The 14,802-nt window shown below is 36.6% G+C and overlaps 2 protein-coding genes, 2 non-coding genes and 1 pseudogene across 6 annotated transcripts; 2 read left to right on the forward strand and 3 right to left on the reverse strand.

Moving 5' to 3' along the window:
- Nucleotides 1–125: 125 nt before the first annotated feature.
- LOC100255156 (hevamine-A-like) lies at nucleotides 126–1,099 on the reverse strand (annotated as a pseudogene).
- Nucleotides 1,100–1,606: 507 nt separating this feature from the next.
- LOC104881922 (probable membrane-associated kinase regulator 6) lies at nucleotides 1,607–5,353 on the forward strand. 2 transcript variants are annotated; one of them, XM_010663556.3, is made up of 4 exons: nucleotides 1,607–1,725; nucleotides 2,269–2,330; nucleotides 4,297–4,952; nucleotides 5,043–5,353. In XM_010663556.3, the coding sequence occupies exons 3-4, from the start codon at nucleotides 4,310–4,312 to the stop codon at nucleotides 5,048–5,050; spliced, it is 651 nt and encodes a 216-aa protein (XP_010661858.1). In that variant the 5' UTR covers nucleotides 1,607–1,725; nucleotides 2,269–2,330; nucleotides 4,297–4,309; the 3' UTR covers nucleotides 5,051–5,353. The 2 variants fall into 2 exon arrangements, with proteins under 2 accessions (XP_010661858.1, XP_059599228.1); XM_059743245.1 differs by lacking the exon at nucleotides 1,607–1,725 and having other exon boundaries at nucleotides 1,807–2,330.
- Nucleotides 5,354–7,893: 2,540 nt separating this feature from the next.
- TRNAL-CAA (transfer RNA leucine (anticodon CAA)) lies at nucleotides 7,894–7,977 on the reverse strand. Its single transcript has one exon. It is a non-coding gene; the product is annotated as a tRNA-Leu (tRNA).
- LOC100258473 (U11/U12 small nuclear ribonucleoprotein 59 kDa protein) lies at nucleotides 7,916–14,497 on the forward strand. Of its 2 annotated transcripts, none has more exons than XM_002279040.4 (9): nucleotides 7,916–8,362; nucleotides 8,764–8,917; nucleotides 9,334–9,676; nucleotides 9,790–9,873; nucleotides 12,800–12,865; nucleotides 13,099–13,171; nucleotides 13,539–13,903; nucleotides 14,039–14,079; nucleotides 14,207–14,497. In XM_002279040.4, exons 2-9 carry the CDS (start codon nucleotides 8,766–8,768, stop codon nucleotides 14,283–14,285), a joined length of 1,203 nt encoding a protein of 400 aa, XP_002279076.1. In that variant the 5' UTR covers nucleotides 7,916–8,362; nucleotides 8,764–8,765; the 3' UTR covers nucleotides 14,286–14,497. The 2 variants fall into 2 exon arrangements, with proteins under 2 accessions (XP_002279076.1, XP_019081066.1); XM_019225521.2 differs by having other exon boundaries at nucleotides 14,007–14,079; nucleotides 14,207–14,390.
- Nucleotides 14,498–14,630: 133 nt separating this feature from the next.
- On the reverse strand, nucleotides 14,631–14,791 carry LOC132255260 (small nucleolar RNA snoR145). Its single transcript, XR_009467923.1, has one exon. It is a non-coding gene; the product is annotated as a small nucleolar RNA snoR145 (small nucleolar RNA).
- Nucleotides 14,792–14,802: the final 11 nt, after the last annotated feature.

The following is a 14,802-nucleotide window of genomic DNA, read 5'->3' on the forward strand; positions in this document are numbered from 1 at the left end:
GCAATGAGACAATTAAAGCTTAGAGATACGTGGGAAAGAAAAATGTTCCAATAGAGGGAAAATAAATGGAAAAGAACAAATTTGCATATATTTTAGAAATAGTAGTAACACAAGTAGAGGAATTAACAGGGAAGATACAGAAAAAGAGATAAATGCTTGGTTCTAAACATGGCTCTTGATAGACGAACTGTATCCAGTTTGATCATCATAGTACTTGGACCACAGCATAACACCTCCACACTTGGCAGAACCCTTTATGGCTGGAAGCACAGTAGATGTGAGATCAGCTACTGGAATGAAGCCACTCCCTGCTGCCTCAGGAGCTGCAGGCAGGCCTAGGAAGATCTTCGTGGCTGAGATATCTGAATTCCACTGCTTCCATGCATCTTCAAGGTTGCCAACATTCCCAGAAGTGTACTGACAAGGCGGGTTGTTGTAGAATTGAACCCAAACATAATCGAAAAGGCCTGTCTTCAGGGCACCTCCAACCCAAGCATCAGGGAATGGGCATTGGGGAGCTGCAGTTAAGTACACCTTCTTGCCTTTCTTGCTGTATCCAGAAAGGTACCTGGCGAGATCGTCCCAGTGGTCGCTCGTTCCTCCTTCGATATCAAAGTCGATTCCATCCAAAACCGCTGGACCAACTGGACGAGAAGACGAATGACCCCCCAAGAAGTTGTTCCAGATGTAAGTCGCGACTTGCCTAGCGTCTTCCTTTTAGGCAAGGCTGTAGCTGACCACCCCTCCTCCAAGAGAAAGCATCACCTTAATACCTCTTGCTTGACATGATTTTATCTCAGTGCTCAAATCAGTACAGCCATTACTGTATGGATCACAGTGACCTGCAAGGTTGATCATGGGAGTCCGACCATTTCCAAATGTTGAAAGAAAAGCTAAGTTCACAAAATCATAGTTCCCTGTGGCACAAGTCTCTGCCAATGTGCCTTCATTTCCATTCTGGCCCCAATAGATGGCGATTCCACTAGCTTCAGAGCCTTGTGCCAGTGTCAGAATTACCAAAGAGAGGATTGGCAGTGAGATTCCCAACTGGAATTCCATTCTGTGCTGTATTTTCAGCCTGCAAGGCCTTCACTCACCCTGGTTTTTACAGGGGAATGATGTTTGTATACCGTGAAAATCATTTTTCTGGGCTTATGCTAAGGAACTTTCCTTATCAGCCACTCTGTCTCCTGCCTTTTTCTCTTGAAATATCAATGAATAGTGTTGGATTCACGCAGACGGCAGGCTAGAAGGTAAGAAAATTCTTACGAAATTCGCCATGTCCTCTGTATGCCCTTAATTCGTCCATTCCTACTGAAAAAATTTGTGTTTTTGATTGAAACTCGAACCCATTTGCAGTGGATTTGGATTTTTCGAAGGATTTGTAGTTAATCTAGAAATTATTTTTCTTTCATTGTCTCCTCAGGCACCATGGAGCATGTGAGTCAGTTTCTTTGGTGTAGCAATTTTAACAAGAGCAAAACGGAGAAAAGTTTCTACGTTTTTTGGCAGTCAAAACGCTGCCTTTTAATGAAAATTTGAAAAAATGGAGAAAATTTCTATCCTTTTTAAGACTAAACGCTGCGTTTTAACTTTAAAGTGAGAGGAGCTAAGCGGAGAGGCGATGGTTGCTTGAAACTTTTCGACGAAACGATGCGTTTTGGACCATCTTTAGCAAGTCTGTTTCAAGGGCTGGAGTTTCGGAGTGATCCAGAATCAACCTTGGTACTAGCGTTTGGTTACCGAGAAAATAAAATAAATTTTCTTAGTCTTATTGTATTAATATCTCCATTCGGTTGCAGCGAAAAAAGTGGGAAAATTTATTAAAAAAAATAAAAATTCTCAGCCTCAAGAAAGGAATTTCTCAGTCTCAAGATCGTCATTATTTGGAAACTATTAGAAAATGCCACTGTAGTGGCGAAGTCTGATTAATAGTAATCAAATATTTCTTAATAGTAACAGTGCACAATATCACTGTTTGGTTGCTGAGAAAATTTGGAAAAGAAAAGAAATTGAAATTATGCTTACTTTGTCCTTCAAATGCTATCGTCCTTTATTGAGGTAAGCCTTTTGGCTTTTACTATAAACATAGCATTCAAAATTTCAGCTCATTCTGTTTTCCTGCATTTTCTCAGCAACCAAACAGATGGTATCATTGCAATATTAATGCTCTTCAAACTTCTGTGATATTTTGTCTTTTCAACGTTAGGATTACTTGGATTTACTGCTCATCATTGAAAATTTTTCCTATCTTGTTTATAATTTCAGTGGCTTTTTCTTTATCATCTTCCAAGCTGCTGAGGATGTTACCAGTCGTCCTCCACGGAGAGGTAATCCATACCAATTTGCTTACATATTCTCTGGAATTGTTTCCTGTTCTTGAGGTTAATGTAACACACCATATTCCACAAGATATGAAATCCCCAGCTTTCATATTGGATCTTTAGATTAAATTTTTCCTGCCCATCTCTGAATTATTGCCTTCTCGATTTGTCAATGAGGAATTGAATCATAGAATCTGTTGTAGGCTTATAGCATTCAGCAACTGATACCACTCTCATGATTTCCATTTCCCATATCATAGAAAGCAAGCTTCTTCCTGGAACCGAGGAATCCTCATGCGGTTTTCTTTCAGAAAAAAAAAAAAAAGTGCTTTCCACTTTTCAGTGAAAATGACTCCCTCTCCACCCTTCTCAATGATCATGTATGGCATATTGAATTCTCAACGCTTAATTCAGTCATCTTGGCTTAAAGAATGTCTCTGGTTGGGACTCTTTTGACAAACAGTGTACACATACACACGCATGGGTTGCCTTTGGCAGGCATCTCCATTTTGAAAAAAGAGGGAACCTCCTCTGGTTTTATGTCAATTCCCCATTTCTGATCACCAGGTGTTTGTCTTCAGAATATTGTGGCAGTTGTCTATTGCTTTTGTTCTTTTGCTTTGAAGCATTCTGATAAGAAGTTTACTGGCACTTTTAAGTGAAAAGAACAAGACCCCCTCTCCAGCCTTAGAACTTAGAGCCTGTGAAGATTTGAACCTACAATCACATTCACTCACCACTGTTGCTGGATGTGAAAGCTTGAATTTTCTCTTTTACCATAAAACTCGTTTTCTTGTCTCTTTCAAATCCAACTTTCTTCACTCCAGAAACCACTAGGTATGTGTGTTTCATTTTTGTTTTTGAATATATTCAAGGCACATCATACCATATTCGATATATGCCTATGTACATACATATATGTCTGGTGATGACAGAATTCAGTATTCATCTTCTCAAACTTTGGCTGATTTTTCCCAACACTCCTCTACCAATTCAATTTCTGTACTGTTTCGGTCTTTTGACTGGTCTTTGTTTCCCCTTATTGCACAAACATTCTGCCCCAACTTCAGGTTTTGTGGGAGACCCATGTTAACACTTTAGTTTTAATCACCTGTCAAATAAGTGTCTCTGTTTTTCTTGTTTGTTTTAAGAGCTACATCCCCTGCAAGAAGACAAGGCTGCAATGCTGCAGGCATCAAGCATCACTATTAGAACATAATTAAGTGACAATTTCTAGAGGCCTATGGCTTAGTTTATTAACACTCATTGTTATCAGGACATTTGGATTTTCAAGATTAGACCGTTTCTTTGATGTAGTGAAGGATATTGTAAATCAATATCTTAGATATAGGATATCTTCTTGAAGTTATTATCAACTCTCTGGCTTACTAATTTGTGAAAATGCTTCTAGAAGACGATAAAAAAATCATAAAAATAATATATATTTAACAGCTATTTATTTATTTTTATTCTTTGTTTTTTAAGAATTTCCTTGAATAGATCAAAGGAACTGGTTAACTGCTACAAACTTCAGGTCCAGTCTTTGATAAAGTTCAACTTCTTTTTCTTTTTTCTATTCATTTTCTGTAATTTTCTTCTGAATTGCTTTTCCTATGTTGAAATCTGAAGAAATTTTCAAGAAGAAAGAAACAGAATTTTTCTAAGAATGGAACTTGTTTGATGTGCTTCAACATTGAAGGTGACTAGAATTTTATGTCCTGAGTCAAGTAATGACACATTCAACCAATAATTAGGGGAATTAAGAAGAAGAAAATGAAAACCAATGTCCATTAGGTGTCCTCTTTTTCTGTTACATGTGTCTTCACTTGATTATTGTTGAATAGAGAATCCATGCACTTGTGGTCACCATGATTCTGTGGCTATTCTGAGATATAAATCATGTGAGGCCCTTTCCCTCACATGATTATATATAAGCTTCCAATCTTTTTTATTTCCCTCATACTCCAAACAGTTGCTGATTGACCATGGAAACCTCACCTCTAGCTGTTGAAAGCTTTTCATATAGTTGGCTCATAAATGTAAAATCATCTCTTGATGGTCTTGGGAGTCCCCTCAGAACATCTCTTGACATCTCCGATGAAGCCACATCCAAGGGAAAGGACTACAATGTTTTAAAGTCTCAGAGATTGATGGATGAAGCCCAGAATTTTAACTTTGATGTTCCCACCTCTCAGTCTTCTGTTGCTCTCATTCATGCTGATGAGGTTTTCTCCAACGGATTCATCGTGCCTATGTTCATCGATCCATCAAAGAAAGAGGTGTTGGACACCTCACACTCCCTTTCCTCTGTGCCTGTTTCTTCGCTTCCCTCAAAACCTGGTATTCCAGCAGTGGGAATTCATTGTAGTTTCTTCAGAAAATGGCAAAAATCATCAAAGAGTGCCTTGTATAAATGTTTTGGATTTTTTAGGCCTTTGCGCGGAAAAATAGGTGGCTCAAGAAAAAGTATTAGAGTAGATGATATTGATAGGAGACTGTGGGAAGCTAAGTCTTGGAGGGGTTCACCACAACCATCTCTGCAGCAAAGTGCATCTTCCTCTGTAGGTGATTGGTGTCACATGGAGAGCTCAATCCATGAGGCAGTTCTCTACTGCAAAAGATCAATTGGTATCTTGTTGCTCTCTCTATTTTCTTAATCATATATTAATTAGTTATAACTTTATCATGTTTCTGATCTTTTTCCATTATTAATTGCAGAAAAATGAGACTTGCTTTATGCAAAATGGGTGAAAAAGATTGAAGGAAGAAGAGCTTCTAGAAATGCATGGCAAGATATTAAGCACCAGTAATTGTTGTTTGTCCCTTTTCTGCCCTCTTGCTTCACGGCTGTTTATGTAACTTTTTGCCTATGATACTCTTAAGTCTTAACCATGGAAATTCTCATGTTAAACAAACCAAATACTATATATCATTTTTCTTCTTGCTCTTGTAAGGAGAAGAAATTTCAAACCTCTCATTAAGTATAATTTGATTTCAGGGTTTTTAATATTTTTTGTGTTTCTATCATATCCCCTGGAAGGAATTCCCATTCCATGTTCCTGTGGAATTGCCGACCTAGGGAATAAAAGATGAATTTTGTCCACAACAATGAAAGAGGAAAAAGCAAAGTTTTTATGTGTGCAGTGGAACTCAAACTTGAAGGGCCCTCAAATGGTCTCATTTCCTCTTTTTGCGCTCTTCTTCCTTAATGTGTCCTTGTTGATGAAATCTGTCCCTGTCTCCACCGCTATTATTCCCTCTAGTCTTGACTTGTTTTACGCTCCTGGGATGGACTTTGTGCATAGAGTTATTAGGGCATGCATCACTTCAACATTTTGATATATATAGCTTTGTATGATGAAATATTAAGATTATAATGTCATGATTTGTTTATCAAATTATATCATATGCACACTGTTCTTATTGTGAATCCTGCATTAAACAATAGAGTAAAGCTGAGATCCAAATAGAGGTTTGTGTTTGTTGTTGTGTGTGAAAGAGGATGGAGAGAGGTGACCATGGGGGGACATGGACGAAATATGCTAGGAGAAGAGCCACAGCTGATTCCATCACCTTCTGTCTCTATTCATTTCCCTTTTTGTTTTCTTTCTTCAAACTTCACCTCTCATGAAACACCCTCCACCTACGACTCTCATCACCACTCATTTGTTCTCTCTTGTTGCTAGAGGCTTTGGATTAGGTTGAGGAGACCAACCCCTTTCTCCACCTCTCTTGTCCCCGCTACGCGTCCTGATTCAGTCATTGTCCCAAGTCGCGACCAAAATAACATCAAGGCTCAAGGTAGAGAGAGCTCTCAATCCCAATATAGGAATACACATTCCCATTTCTGCATTCTGATTAAGGCTTGTGGGACTTGACTTTTTAGACTTGATTACTCATCTTTAGGCCTAATGGTTGAAAAAGATTGAGCTTAACCACCAGGCTGCCGGGACCCAGAAGGTCTCCCTTCACGTTGCGTGTCGGAAATGTCGGTCATAGGTCATTGTTGCCTCCATTGAAAGGGTTGACCATAGCTGCTACCTTCTCTTTGTGTTCACAATAGCATGTTGGAATTTTTTTCTTTGTCTGAAGTCTTAATAGATTTTCAATACAAAAAATAAAAACATTTTAACTTCTATCTCAAATATGAAGTATCGAACTGACATTTTGTATCGATTTCTATTCATATTTGAGACAAATTCAGACTTCAGATCATTGCATTAGATAAAAGCTGCACCAGATGTTGCTAGGGTTTGAGGATGGGCACCTTGTGATGGATCATTCAAGGGGACTAACTGCATAAAATGGCCAATAAGATTCCTCTAAGGACCCGATATGTGGGGGGACCAACAAGGCAAAAATGGGGTTTCCCATGGTCTCTTTACAACAACTGAATAGGGCAAATGAGATAGTGCAGGAGTCCTTGTTGCCCACAAGGCTGAAAAATACCCTAATGGAGGGGCACTTGAGGGTATGTTCATCAAAGCACCTTTTGCTTGATTTTGGATGAGATTTTTGGATATGAAATTTTGTTATAAGTGAAGAGACAATGCAAAATGTGTGTTGAGTGTTGGTGCTTAGATTAGGAAGTATAGATTTGTGGGGGTGTTGAATTTGCCCAACTTGGAAAAAGAGAAGAATTATGAAGGCATTAAGCCTTGCTTTCTTTCTATTTTGTTATGGGCATAGGACCTTTCAAAGTTATGAGTCCATCTACAACAATAATCCAAAACTTTATGATTGGGATATTTCTTACAGAAAGTGACCTTAATTTGGATACCAATGCCCAAAGCTGGCATCCAATCAAAGTGGGAAAATGATCTATTCTTTTTTTTTTTTTTTGATATTTTATCAATAGTTATAATTTCTAGAGTTTTTTTTTTCTATATTTAATTTTTTTTATACTCATTTATTTATAATTGTTTTTTTTCTAATTTGGGAAGGAAAGAATACTAATATTGGAGCATCTATTTTGAATCTCATCAACTTTTAACTCAAAATTTAAATACCATTTAATTTAAATATGATCGATCACTTTACTATTTAGACTGGTTTTCATCATAAAGCACCTGATTTGATTGGTCATAGTAGCTTAATTTCCTTTTTAGGGTAGACTACATTTGTACGATCAATCACGTCAAATAATGTAATTTTTTTATATTTTAAATATCATTTAATTTATTAAAAATTTTAATTTAGAATTTTTAGAACATATATTGATGGATCCAAGTAAATTTAAATTCCCAAATAAAAATATGTAAAATAGGGAAATTAATGAATTTAAAATGAAATTAATATATTTAGAACATATATTATTGTTTTCCAAAAAAAAAAATGTGTAATAGAAATTGATTAAGAAAATTTAAATTCCCAAAAAAAATGTAGAATAACCAAGTTATTGAAATTAAATAGAAATTGATTAAGAAGATTTAAATTTTTCAAAAAATCTAGAATGAGAAAGTTAATGAAATTAATTTTAAAAAATGTCAAAGTGGGATTTTGTAATCAAAATTTTAATTTAGAATTTTTAAAAGAATGTAGAATATGAAAATTAATTTTTTTTTCAAAATGTCAGAAGTGGGATTTGAACCCACGCCTTCTCTCGAAGACCAGAACTTGAGTCTGGCGCCTTAGACCACTCGGCCATCCTGACTTGACATGTTATTGTTCAGTTATTCCATGTCCATTTTAGTTTATTTTCAGCGTAAGCTAGGGTTTAAATAATCCTTTCCTTCGTTCAAATCAACTTTCCCACCACCGTTAGGTCGCTGATAAAACAAAGAAAACCGAAAGAAATTGACCTATAGTGATCGTTGTGTTGATTTTTGGGAGATGGAAAAAGTCATTCGACTGTGAGAAGTACTTCAATGTAGTTCGGTTGGGCTGAACGACGAAAAATTCAAGTCAGAGATTCTAATTCTTTTTGTTTTTGTGTAAATTTTCTTACTAACCAAACAGAGGATTAGAGGGTAATTACGGACGTATGAGTTTTGGATTCATTTTCTGATCTGCTGATTCGCGGACGAAGCTTTTTCGAGGTATTGAAATGAATTATCACAGCCCTAAACATGATATTTCTTTGGCTGCACTTGTACGAATTGGGTTTAATTTGGGACTCCAATTCTGTGGAATTGAGAGATCTTGCTTTACCGTAGATTTTGGTTTTTGAGATTTTTCATTCAATTCTAAAGCCAGTGGTATTTGTACTAGAAAGCAATCAAACTCCGGACTTGGAGAGATGGGGACTCTAGGGTTCGCAGAACTTCAATTCAAAAGCCAAAGATTTGGAACTGGGCACTCTAGTTCCAAGTCCAATTCCATTTCTAGACAACCAATTAAGGCTTTAAATATTTATTTCAGCAATGCACGGTATTGGAACTTTAGATCATAGTCTTATTGATACTTTCAACTTATGTTTTCGGCTGAATCTTTGTCTTAGCGATGAATCCAGTGCCTTTCCCGTTAGGGAATCCTCCTTCCTGGATTCCCATGTTACCACCCAACCTACCACCGTCTAGTGCTTTCTGGGAGACCACAAATGTGCAAGACCGAATGCGAGATTTGCAAGATACTATCAGCATTGCAAAAGCAATGTAAGTAGTTCTTTGTTTCAAATTGAATCATGATCTGAATATGAAGTTATGAATTATTTTTCCCATATTTTTCAAGCGCTTTAATATATCTTTTCCTACTTATAAAAAAAATAAAAATAATATATAGATATATCCCATATGAACCTGCATACAACAATGGGAACCGCCCCTTCCATCCTTTGCTCTAGCCTCTACCTCCCCTAACAAACCTTGGCTCCTTTCATGGTGGTTGTGTTTTCTGTTTCTCTTGTTCATATTGTAATTTTGTTTGTGGTCTCTTTTTTTCTTTGTTCTTGTTTTCATTTGGATCTTTGTACTTGCATGGATCGAACATAATGTCGTGTTTTTTTTTCTATTTGTGATGAAGGTTATGCTGTTTACAACATTTGCTATAATAAAGTTACCTTTTTTGACAGGCATAAAGAGCTAGAGATGTTGATTATGATAAAGGATGGTAAAGGGTCAAAGCAGGATGCAGATGGTGGGTCTGTCGACACTTCAGTTTGTGGGTTTTCAAAATTGCTAGAAGATAGGACGATTAGTTTTGAATCTCAAGAATTGTGTTCAGTGGAAGCTGCAAATGCACTGATGTCAAAATTAAGATTTCAGCTTGAACCATTTAGAGTTATCGCAGATGAAACAAGCCCTTGGGAGGAAAAATCTGCAGCAGTTAGATTAGCTAATAAAATACACAAATCCAAGCGAAATAAACGTTGGAGGAAGAAAAAGAGGAAACACATAGCTGAAATGCTTGCAAAGGTGGTTATAGCTAGATTTGTTTTAATGTGCTGTGGCCCCATCCCCCGCTTATTCTCAACTTTGATTTGCAAAAGTTTCTTTTGTTTGCTTACTTTTCTTATAATGAGTTTTAGGAGCGTGAGCGATTTGACCAAGCTGATCAAGAAGCTGATGAGTGGAGGGTTCGTGAGATTGCCAAGGATATTGCCAAACGAAAGGTATCACAATTATAATGTATTTTCAGTGTAAATTTTGTATTTTGTATTATGCGTTTTCTGGTTTGCCCTGTTTAACTTATTATATTTTATTGCTGAGTTTGGCTAGTGGCCATTTCAATAACTATGCTAAATCGTCTTAGTGCAAAGTCAAGCTAGGTAAATGAATTTTCTTACATAGTGTATATACTTCATATATAAGGCTGGGAGTCAGCATTGGAGACAAATTTGTGCATGTGATTGAGTCAGTGGACTTGTGTGTGAGTGTGACTGTGTGTAAGAGAAAGAGAGAAAAGGGGAGGAGGGAAGGGAGCAAGATTGCCCAAGAAATCTTTGCTCTGGAGAGGATTTTTTGTATGAGGTCAACAATTGCTCTCGAAGAGAAAAAATCTAAAGGTTAATTAATTTAGAAAGGATAGAGAGTTTTGTTTTAAGGGGAAAGCGATATACTATTGTTGGTAAATCAGTATGGAACAGATTCTGATATTAAATTGCAACATTTAGAGAAAGGAGGGTTTTACATGGTTGTATGCTTCATATATGGGGCTGGGAATCATCATTGGAAACAAATTTGTGCATGTGATTGAGTCAGTGGACATGTGTGTGAGTGTGAGTGTGCGTGTAAGAGAAAGAGAGAGAAAGGGAGGGGGGAAGGGAGCAAGATTGCCCAAGAAATCTTTGCTCTGGAGAGGATTTTTTGTATGAGGTCAACAATTGCTCTCAAAGAGAAAAAATCTAAAGGTTAATTAATTTAGAAAGGATAGAGGGTTTTGTTTTAAGGGGAAAGCGATGTACTATTGTTGGTAAATCAGTATGGAACAGATTCTGATATTAAATTGCAACATTTAGAGAAAGGAGGGTTTTACATGGTTGTATGCTTCATATATGGGGCTGGGAATCATCATTGGAAACGAATTTGTGCATGTGATTGAGTCAGTGGACATGTGTGTGAGTGTGAGTGTGCGTGTAAGAGAAAGAGAGAGAAAGGGAGGGTGGAAGGGAGCAAGATTGCCCAAGAAATCTTTGCTCTGGAGAGGATTTTTTGTATGAGGTCAACAGTTGCTCTAGAAGAGAAAAAATCTAAAGGTTAATTAATTTAGAAAGGATAGAGGGTTTTGTTTAAGGGGAATGTGATATACTGTTGGTGGTAAATCAGTATGGAACAGATTCTGATATTAAATTGCAACATTTAGAGAAAGGAAGGTTTTACACAGTGTGTATGTTTCATATATAGGGCTGGGAATCATCATTGGAAACAAATTTGTGCATGTGATTGAGTCAGTGGACATGTGTGTGAGTGTGCATGTAAGAGAAAGAGAGAGAAAGGGAGGGGGGAAGGGAGCAAGATTGCCCAAGAAATCTTTGCTCTGGAGAGGATTTTTTGTATGAGGTCAACAATTTCTCTAGAAGAGAAAAATCTAAAGGTTAATTAATTTAGAAGGGATAGAGGGATTTGTTTTAAGGGGAAAGCAATATACTGTTGTTGGTAAATCAGTATGGAACAGATCCTGATATTAAATTGTAATATTTAGAGAAAGGAGGTGAATTGATAACTTGCTTGCTAATGAAAATCAAGGATTAAAATGCCGGGAAATATCGGCAATATTTCACCGAAATTTCGTGTGTTGGAGGGTGTTGACAGGATAAGAGGTGGAGATATCTTGATTCCCTCAAATTTACAAAATTCTCAGCATTTTCACTGATTTTATTGGCGCCATGTTAGCTCTGCGTCTAGCTTTTCCTTTTGAATTTTTCCTTTTGGGTTGGGAAAGCACAACCCCAACATACGACAGGATCGAACTTGGTTTTCTGGGGTGAGAAGTGAGCCTCTTTATCACCGGGCCACATCTGCTACACATTATTTAGTACACATACAACAATATATATCGTCATACATCTTTTATGCGTATATTATAAATTAATTAAAATAAAATTAGTGTAAATCATTCAATTTTAATTATCTTAATATATCTTTTGTATAATAACTAAATACAAGATAAATATAAATTTATAAATAAAATTATCAATATTTTAAAATAAAAAAATACTTAATACATGTGTCATCATTCTTTTATATCCTTTAACATATTCAAACTAAATATATTATAATATTTAATATTAATGTGTTTTCAAATCCTGCATGTTATGACAAATGTCACAATATACATTATTTTTAAAAACAATTTAAATGTATATATTATTTCTTATTTTATCATTTCTTGGAATTTTCCTCAACATTTTTACAAGTTTTGATCTATTTTTGACTACCGATATTTTTTGTAAAAGTTTTTTGTCGATATTTCCTGATATATCCATAAAATTCAATTATTGATATATCCGTGAAAACCAATATTTTCATCTTTAATGAAAATGGATACAACACAAATAAGCTTTTGGTGCCTAAAGGAGGCATCAACATGTGAAGCTTGTAGAGCGTAGATTGTTGTTGTAAGTGAATGTGTTTGGATATGGAGGATGAGGATTAAAGCACCACCATCTTATGTGCCTAATGCTTTGTTGTGTCATGTGTCTGCTTGCTCATGTGCATTTTTTGGTCAGTACAACAGGATAATCTCAACTTAGGGGGATTGCTTATTAAAGGGAAAAGGTCCAAAATTTCAAAATTTGGGTGCTCTTACTAAGCGGCTTTGCTTTATGTATTTTCCCGCTGTTTTTTCTTTTTCTTTCTTTCTTTTTTTTTTTTTTTCTTTGGGGGGGGGGGGGGGGGTGGGGGTGGGGGTGGGGCGGGGGGGTTTCAGTTCTTTTTTGTTGTTTATGATGACTGGTGTAAAACTCTTGTAACATTAGGATTATTAGTTTTGTTTGCCCCTCTGTCCATCATGTTGATCCACTAGCTGAGTTTTCAGCTTGCACATAGTTGCAGAGTTATCTATTTTCAAATTATTAACCGAAGGTTGTTGGTGGACAGGTTGAAAAGATGAAGGAAATTGCAAAGCTAAAAGCAAAAGAGGAGAGAAAGGCATTAGAATCTGAGGTGAGAATTCTAAGGGCTTACTACATGTACATTCCTAACATTGACAGCTTATCTGCTTTTTTAACTCTCCCACCATAGATTCAATGGTTACTAATCCATATGAACCTTGGTGAATACTTCCGATCTGATGTACTTGAAAACAACTTAGATGCAAAAAAAATCCTTTTTGTATCATTGTTGCTACTGTTCTTTTTTCTTGGCCATCCAATCTTATACAAGGTTTTGAAATTCAGCTTGAGATGGTTTTAATTGTGGATAAGCTGCAAGAGTTACGCTCCATCAGAATCCAAAAATTGAAAAAACAAGGTGAGCCTTTTTGAGATCTTTGGTCATTGGTTAAATATATCTGCCACATTTTCTGTTCAGTTGATTTGGTTCTCCCTTCTTTCATCATACAATAACAAGAAAACTTTTCTAATACAATTCCACCCCTTCTGCTGTTTATGCATATATTAGAATTTGATGTGATCATTCAGTGATAATTAAAATCAACGGACTACATACTCGCTGTTCTATTACCTCAGCACCTGTAATAAACTTAAAATTCTCGGTTTTATTGATCTTTTATGTAGTATTTATGTGGTTTCCAAGATCATAAGGCTTGAATAGGAGTGCTCCAATTTAAACATATTCCATTCTATGTTTAACGAATCATGGGTTCATAATCATGCAGGTCATTTTCTCCCCGAGGAGGATGACAAGTTCCTTGAGAAAGTCCGTGCTGCAGTTGAGGAAGAGGAGCGACAAGCAATGGCTGCTGCTGATACAGATGCTGCCAAGGACGCAATCGCAACTGCTGAGGAATTTAGGAGAAACCTCACTGGCTGTGAACACGATTTAGAAGATGCAAACAGCACAAAAAATGTTGAAAACAATGAGAGCCAGGATAAGATAACTGAGACCGTACTCACTGAAAAGGAAAACCACAGATCAGAAGGACGGAGTCATGGTGGAGCCTATGATTCTGTAGCAAGTTTACCAATCGAATTCTATCACTATTATCATGGTAGCAATACTGATATGGGCACCCTTATTGAGGTGATTTTAATTAGTTCCCTTTCAATTTCTACATTTCTTGCAGTATATTTCGTTAAGGTTGTTTCTCTAAACGCATCTCATTTCATCCACATTATTTTTTCAGTTCTGTAATCTTGTGTCCATCCTGAGTTGCAGGTTAGAAGAGCATGGGATGCATATATAAGACCCGGCGGAAGGTAAGATACATAATTTCTTGCTGGAAGATGCCTACTTTCCCATGATAGTTGTTAACCTCTGCTGCTCCATTGATATCATTATGATCTGTTTTAACCAGTTTTCTTATTCCATGTTGTTTGAATTCAGTCGGATGCCAGGCCACTGGGTTCAACCACCACCTCCGGCAGATGAGATATGGGCATCTTACCTGGTCCACCCTAAATGAAGCCTGGACGTCCATTATTTTTGTCACACACAGACGTTCTCATGTGTAAATTGATATGATCAATGTTTTGAATCCTTAGAAAGGACATTAGAGGCTTTGATGACAGACTCTGAATGTTATTGCAAGAGTCGTCAGTTTTTGCCATTCAATGTCATGCTTAATCGTATCATCCAATGAAGTAACTGAAAATCAAATCCTATTCAAATTTTGAATTTCGTTTTCTTTTTCAAGTGCTTTTCACTGTTTTTCCCATGTGTTTCATCAAATTATTTCGAAGACAGAAAATTTTCTCGAGTGATTTTTATTAAAAAACAAAAAATGAAATTTAATTGATTTTCTGGGCATGAAATTGTAGCCGAGGGTTCCAGACGCTCCAAAATGAGACAAAATTATGGAGCATCCTTCATTCGGCCTATCATTAATCTGCGAAGGCAATTATCTAAGTGTTAGAAAGGCACTTCCATTCTCATCTCTGAGACCGCACCTCTCTGCTGGGACCTTCGCCCCAACTAACAAA

The sequence above is a fragment of the Vitis vinifera genome, chromosome 15 (assembly GCF_030704535.1).
Source record: "Vitis vinifera cultivar Pinot Noir 40024 chromosome 15, ASM3070453v1".
In the NCBI taxonomy this organism is placed as follows: Eukaryota; Viridiplantae; Streptophyta; class Magnoliopsida; order Vitales; family Vitaceae; genus Vitis; species Vitis vinifera.

Excerpts from the sequence above, each read along its gene's own strand:
- LOC104881922 (XM_010663556.3), top strand. The coding sequence starts at position 4,310 with ATGGAAACCTCACCTCTAGCTGTTGAAAGCTTTTCATATAGTTGGCTC.
- LOC100258473 (XM_002279040.4), top strand. The coding sequence starts at position 8,766 with ATGAATCCAGTGCCTTTCCCGTTAGGGAATCCTCCTTCCTGGATTCCC. Across the intron at positions 9,677-9,789 it reads TAGCTGAAATGCTTGCAAAG|GAGCGTGAGCGATTTGACCA; the intron begins GTGGTTATAGCT and ends AATGAGTTTTAG. Across the intron at positions 13,172-13,538 it reads CCAAAAATTGAAAAAACAAG|GTCATTTTCTCCCCGAGGAG; the intron begins GTGAGCCTTTTT and ends ATAATCATGCAG.